The sequence below is a fragment of the Berghia stephanieae genome, chromosome 6, assembly GCF_034508935.2.
Source record: "Berghia stephanieae isolate SIO BIC M18660-M18661 chromosome 6, UCSD_Bste_1.3, whole genome shotgun sequence".
NCBI lineage: Eukaryota > Metazoa > Mollusca > Gastropoda > Nudibranchia > Aeolidiidae > Berghia > Berghia stephanieae.
In genome coordinates this window covers 65607864-65615363 of record NC_088365.1, presented here as the reverse complement: position 1 = coordinate 65615363, position 7500 = coordinate 65607864, and the positions used below count along the sequence as shown (strand labels likewise).

Here is a 7500-nt window from a genome sequence, read left to right as displayed (position 1 = left end):
TATTTATAAAACCATTATGCTTCATTCACGTTGCGTTTATAAGATAAGATTAAACAAGGGAAGTTATAATCATTATTTCTTTTTAGAATATCAACATCGCGCTGATATTTATATCGATAATATCAGATATCGCCCAACACACAAGACGGATGTCACTTCGGAACTGTTGACAGTAAATAGCTTGTTTTTATTTACAATAAAATAATCACTTTCTTATTTCGAAACAAAAAATATTTTTTCGTGACAAATATGATTTGGAAAATTCATAAATATCATACACATAAGTTTGAAATGAAACTGTTACAATTGACTTCCTTGATAGTCTGCAACAAACGGGTGCGTGATCATTGTTCCACAAGAACTATTGAATCTAGTTTTAAACTAATTTAGCGTTTTATAAGGGAAAAGTAGTGTGCTTTTTATAAGTCTATAGTAAACCATTACCATTGAGATAAAGATTTGTACCATAGCAACACTTTTGATTGCAAAACTCGTAAAGACTTCCGAGAGTAATTTATCGAGAATTAAAAGGTATCTAAGGTAAACACTTGAGATTTAGACCCAGTAATCTATTAAAATGGAAATGGCTCTGCGCATGGCGGAAGTCATCGTATTTTAACAAACGAAAAGAGGACCACGCCCACTTTGTTTAGAGTCTTTTCCTTGACGTTCATGGTCTGTCCTGACTTCAGACCCACGTGTCAATGCGACACTAAGATGACTTTTTATTCAATAATTTTTATGATCCAGTGTAGATTAGAAACTGGCCACCTAAACACCTCCCCAACCCCCACCCCATCTCACTCTCTGTGTTTCTCTCTTTCTCTCTTTTTTTCTCTCTCTCTCTCTCTATCTCTCTCTCTCTCTCTCGATCTCTGTCTCTCTCCCTTTGGGTTGATCAGTAACACGAGACCGAACCCCTGACCTTTACTGCCATGCCAACATTGAGTGATATCATTAATTGGATAGGTGAGACGTACATATATAGTCAGGTCTGACATCCAACCACAGTAAAAAAAACTTGAGCTTTTGTATAGTGCAATATCCACTAAACGTGCTCAAAGCGCTTTACAAGGGGTCCCTGGCCAACAGCAACATTTAACATGTAGGACGGGTCATGACGCCTGTTAGGCGATATTACAATTTTTTTCGGACATAGTGACAGCTGTGAACGGCCAGGTACTCGTTTTACACCTGAGTACGATGGGAGAATGTGAATAAAGAGCCTTCTCCAAGGACTTAACTATGCGCCGAGGGAGGCTCGAACCCAGGACCTTCCGATCTGAAAGCGAGTGTCATATCACAAGACCACATAGCCGCACTAATGGGCCTAGTTTAACATCGTTGTAATTGACAATATATTGTGTCATTTTGTTTTGAGATTTCCATTACAACAATGAGCCCATAAGGAATTGGGTTATCCGACCTGTAAATAGGTGTACATTGGATATATGACAACGATGCATAATCAATCAACATTGAGTGGTGTCATTATTTGGATAGGTGACAACGATATCACGCTCTGGCTTTCCAAACATTACCTTACCAGACTCAGGAGTGAAAGAAATACTTGGCTATATCAAATTATGTAAAGAGGGCAGTGGATACTAGTGCGGGGTGGTCCTTGGCAAGCTTAAGGACCACGGTCCTACGGTCCTTGGGAAATGAAGACCGCAAGGACCGGTCCTCTAGGACCGGTCCTTTTCGACATTGAACATTCCTGAGAGACTGTTGGAAATTCGAACCGGTTTGACCTTTGAGAGCGTGGGATCGTTCATTCTTGAACCGTTAAAGACCGCTACACGATGAAAACCGTGGCCTACAGGAGTAAAACACACGGAGTAGTCACACTCATTTCAAATTGTAACCTAATTAGAGAAGAGGGGTGATGCCTTCTTTATTTGCTCACCGTACTTCCTTGTTAGTTCGATAATTTAATAAAATTTGAAATTTATCCCCATTAACGGAGATAATGGCATCGCCCAAGGCGTTGATCGAGTTGTTCGTGGCGTTGATACACACACGCAACTCCTACCCCCCCCCCCCCCCCCCCCCCCCCCACAGACACACACATTAGAGGGCAGCGAGCATTGAAGAGTAAGAGAGAGACGTGAAGTTATAATAAGAGGGGGTGGATGAGGTGATAAGAGGGGTCGATGGTGACTTTTCGCCAGATCTAACAAACTCAGCTACCCATTCATTGCTGAGTAGACAGGGATTCAGAAAAAAATCGACTGCACCCGGGATCGATCTCTGGCCCTTTGCGTATAAAGAGAGTGCTCTATCAACTGAGCTATCGGGGTCCCCAAATATTCTATTGGACTTTTTTAAAATTCAGACGTTATAACTGGGTTTTTTGGAAGGAAGAAACTAATGAAACTCATATTATTTGATTAGTAAAAACACCAAACGAAATTTTAATATTATTGTATTATTTTAAATGACAACACTGCGATAGAAAGGAGTGGTGACAAGAGATGGACAAAAGAAAACAAAAAATCGGATTTGCTACTTGCTAGGTTCGACACACACACACACACACACACACACACACACAAACACACACATCTTTTGTAGTCACATACATTTCAAACAATAACCCATTAGAGAAGAGGGGTCATGCCTTCACCATAGATCATTGTCATTGCGATCATTATGGTGTAGAAAATTTTGAAATTTACCCCGTATAATGGAATCGTCCAAGGCGTGCGCCTCCTGTTCCCCCCATCTCACACACGAAAGGGCGGTTTGGGAAGTGGAGGTTGGTGGTCGTCTGCCTGTATGGTCGTCTGTGTCGTTTAGTGTATGGCAAAGGGGGGTGGGTGCGATTAATTAAGTGGGATGGGTGGTGATTGGTGGAAGATAGGCAACCGAAGCAACGAATCGCTGGGGAAGTAGTAGGCTATGGCGCGAGACCGTAGGACCGTGGTCCTTGCAAGGACCGCCCCGCACTAGTTGAAAGGTGATAAGAAGTGAGGACCGCCGCCGATCTTCCCCTCTGGGACCGATCTTCGGTTCACAGCTAAAAGACCGTCGGACCGCGGTCCGGTCCGGTCTTCAGCGCGGCACTAGTGGATACCATACAGATTGGACCAAACAGGCGGATTTACAATGTATGAGAAAAAAATTAGTTTAATGTAGTCTAATGGGGATATAAAATATACATTGCCAGATTGTTAAAAATACTCTCTTTATTCATTCCATAGGGGGAATTTGTCCCTAGGGTCAATTCTAAGGGAAGTGCAGCGCCGCAAATAAGCTGGGGCGAGGTGACTTGCTCAATGCCACACAGCGCAGTGGGGGGTGATTGAAATCGGTACCTTTCGGGTACGAAGCAAAGACGGTACCGGCTGAGCCACGCTGCTCCATTTATTTTCATATCTTTTCATTTTATATCAAACTTTTTTTGTAGAATGCAAAACGTTATTGCAAATATACAAGTATACAATGATGTTTTTTATGAAAGAAATGCGGCTATATGGTCTTGTAGTATGACACTAGCTATCGGATCGGAAGGTCCTGGGTTCGAGCCTCGTTCGGCGCATATTTAAGCCATGGAAAAGGCTTTTTACTCAAAATTCTATCCCTGTACTCAGGTGTAAAACGAGTACCGGGCCGTTAATAGTGTTGTTTTTGTCGGAAAAAAATTGTAATATCGCTCGTTCTACGTCTTACGTGTTGATGTTGGTCAAGGACCCTTTGAGACTGCACTCTATAAAAGCTCAAGTGTCTATGAACGAGATGTATTAACTGATTGTTTCCATAAATGTCTTTGGTTAGACGAAAATAGTCATGTTAAAGAGGGGCATGTGTATATGTTAGTGTGTTTGTGTGTGTATTTGTGTGTGTGTGTTTGTGTTTGTGTATGCGTTGTGTGTGTATGTGTGTTTGTGTGTGTTTGTGTATTCTTAAAATAGGTAATATAATTTCGTGAATGTGGCGAATGGATGTTGAATGACCTAAAATTGTGAAGCAAGGCTAATCACATTTTTAATAGAGGGTGGGCGTTAAAAAGTTGCTTTTGTGAGGCTGGCTGAGAAAAGCCGGGAAGATGCAGCAAGCTTCGATTCGAGATATGAGTCAAAATCAAAGATAAAGTGTTTTCCATAGAGACAAATTTTATTGAGAAATAATTTCATAACTTGGGTTCTGATAGACATAGAAAGAAAATTTAAACTGGAACATGATCAGAAAGATATGGTCTACACCACTGCATAATAACTCAATTTATGAAAATTGCGCATCTTCCCGGTTTTCTCGGCCAGCCACATATTTATTATCATTCCCTCTTATAGAGTGTTGTAGAGCTTTAAGAATGAATACACAATTGTAAAACGTTTTATTTTCTCAGGGAAACGAAGCAAGCTGTAATATGTGTTTCGGACGTAATGGCCAGATGTGATGACGTCATGAAAAAACGCTATCAGGCCACTTTCGACCACCTTAAAGGTTTCAATGCTCTGTGTGAATATAATCATCGAAATCCGGGTAATGCTACGTATATCTTAACATATTATAACTAGATAGTGTAAATGTTGTTGCTCGAAACCCGAAGAAATGAATCACAATGTGAAATTGAATGTAAGCTTCAATTTAATATATGAAGACAGATAAAATGGACATTTCGGGTTTCCCCTTTATCAAATAATGCCGAATGTCACACTGCTGTCAATCTGGTTTTTCAGGAATGTATTTATGTTTTCATTGTTTTTTTGCTGTCGGCTGAAGAACGTTTTGAACTCGAAACATTCCGTGTTCGATATTTTGCTATTTAATGATTTTTATTTGCAAAAGTAAAATTGAACACAAAATAATCATCCACGTAAGAAAGTTGTTCCCATTCGGGTTCAAATAAGTTGCACATTTCTCCACATTGGCTGTCACCAAATTCAGGCTTCTATTGTTTTCTCTTCGATCTTTATCTTGATCTGGCATTCAGATCTAGAAAACCTTCTAAAACTTCTATCGCACACCGTTTACATGCCAAAACTGAGTTGTGAAGAGCCGACAAGGTTGCTTGGACATTTGGAAACTGAATAAAGTGTAAACAGGGTGGCTAATATTTTTGACATATTGAGCTTTTATATAGCGCAATATCCACTAAAGTTGCTCAAAGCGCTTTACAAGGGGTCCCTGGCCAACAGCAACATGCAACATGTTAGGCGATATTACAATTATTTCGGACAGAGTCAACGCTGTCAACAGCCAGGTACTCGTTTTACACCTGAGTACGGTGAGAGAATGTAAGTAAAGAGCCGTTTCCAAGGACTCAACTATGCGCCGAGCGAGGCTCGAACGCAGGACCTTCCGATCCGAAAGCGAGTGCCATACCACAAGACCACATAGCCGACATATCACAATTGTCATTCCTTCGCTTAGAACTCACGCATTTTTGAGTGGGTCAGTTAAGATTTTCCAAGGCAAAGACGGCCCCATATTATGTAAACCACTACCCACTCTGATAAAGATATTCTTCACTTGCCTGAAAAGGGCCCACTCAAAACAACCATTGCCGCGTCTCAGGAACTATAGCAATGCAAATAGACATTCTATGCTACGTCAAATTAAGAGATTAAAGAGAAGGCACCGGTGTGAGTTAAAGAGCTGAACGAGTGTGTATGAAAGGCGCCAGACAAAGCAAGAAAGAAGACTGCACGACAAAAACCCTTAATAATATACAAAATTGATTACTAAAACCATTCCTGCTAAGTTGCGATTATCAGTTTTAAAAAGTTGTTATTGTTGTTTTACAGCAATGGTGTACCTGTCTGTCAATCAATCTGTTTTTATGAACCTGTACAATTCATCTTTCAAATGGTATTTAATACGTGTGGATTTAATTTGTATTTAAAGAGTTTGACAGAAAAATAAAAATGTAACATTTCTTATAATTACCATATCTTTAGATAGCTCGACATGTTGGGTAGAAGATATATGGGACTGTAGCAACGACTACGGACACATGATAATGCAGCCAAAATATAGTCTGCGACATTGCAGGTAAATACAAGTTTATTATTATTTTTTTTTTGTTTTAAAAATATTTTGGCTGAAAATCGTTTACTTCAAAAATCGATTGATTACAGTAACTCTCTGATTCTCCAAAACAAAAATTACTTTGCAGGAGATTTAAAGACATGACTTCTTTGGAAAGTTGGGGACAACTTAATATCAAGGCTAGTCCTTCAGAGCCATTAGGCCAATGGAACAGGTTAATCCCGATTTATATCACGTCAAACTGACAAAAGCAATTGCTTGATATCCTTTAGATAAGACGCTAGTCTATCGCAAAGTACTTTCCGCCAAATCTAATAGACCCAGCTACCCAATTATTGCTGGGTGGAAAGAGGGACCAGAAAAAATCTCGACTGCATCCAGGATCGATCTTGATCAATGTTATCTGTGCGTGTGAATCGAGTGCTCTACCAACTAAGCTATTGGGACTCCTCCCCCCCCCCCCTTCCCCCTCCCATGTGATGGGTAATTGTAGTTAAAGTTTTCTGGCCAAAATCAAAACCACTGGGTTTTTTTGTCTGTGTTTTGCCAAATGTTGAGTTTGATTATTAGTTATATTTTTGTCAAGATCGAATGTGAGTACCTGATTTTTCCAAACGTCCTAAGTCACCTCCTGATAGATAATGAGTTGACTATCCCAAGCTATTTTCTGGACTCCCTAGAATCATCAGGGACAATTGGATTCAATAGTCTGATGTCACGTCGACAACAACGGCGAACTGCTTGGTTCTAAACAAAGAAAATCGGTACTTTTTATTCTTCATGCTGGCTAGAACTTTTCATAAGTCATGTGATCAGAATGTATAAAAGTCAAACCATGATCAGATTTATAATGTTTTTCTCCTCTGGATACAATTTTATGCTCGTCGGAGAAATATTTCATAAGGGTGTCCGCCATTGTTCCGATAGTTTAGAGCCAGTTAATAAGTTACTATGCGTCATTACGAGGGAAGTGACGTCATGACCGTTGAAGCGTATTGGGAGTTTTAAAGCACTCAGGGTATTGTTCTTTGACACTCACAAGACAAGTATTTGCCTCTTGAAGTCAATAATTGTTTGGCTATGTGGTCTTGTGGTACGACACTCGCTTTCGGTCCTCGGTTCGAGCCTCGCTCAACGCATAGTTGAGTCTAAGGAAAAGGCTCTTTACTCACATTTCTCTCACCGTACTCAGGTGTAAAATTAGTACCTGGCCGTTTACAGCGTTATCTCTGTCCGAAAAAAAAATTGTAATAGCGCCTTAGTACGGTGAGATAATGCGAGTAAAGAGCATTTTCCAAGGACTCAACCCTGCGCTGAGCGAGGCTCGAACTCAGGACCTTCCGATCTGAAAGTGAGTGTCACACTACAAGACCACATAGCCGCCCAGATTAGAATCATGAAGTCCTTGTCTACAGATAACATGCGCTTGGCTAAGAAACTCACAACATTGTCATTGTCTATCCGAAAGTACAACGGACCAACACACAAAACTATGTGTAAGCT

The 7500-nt window shown here is 40.3% G+C and overlaps 1 protein-coding gene across 4 annotated transcripts in view; it reads left to right on the top strand.

Moving 5' to 3' along the window:
* Positions 1-7500, top strand: part of LOC144975467 (uncharacterized) — a 59062-nt gene that overhangs the window by 22444 nt on the left and 29118 nt on the right. For 3 of the 4 annotated variants that reach the window (XM_078919575.1, XM_078919577.1, XM_078919573.1), the window contains 2 exons: positions 4352-4488; positions 5907-6000. In XM_078919575.1, coding sequence (XP_078775701.1) covers positions 4352-4488; positions 5907-6000 — 231 coding nt within the window. Of the gene's footprint in view, positions 1-126; positions 173-4351; positions 4489-5906; positions 6001-7500 lie in introns of all 4 variants that reach the window. The other variant, XM_078919576.1, reaches the window with a different exon arrangement.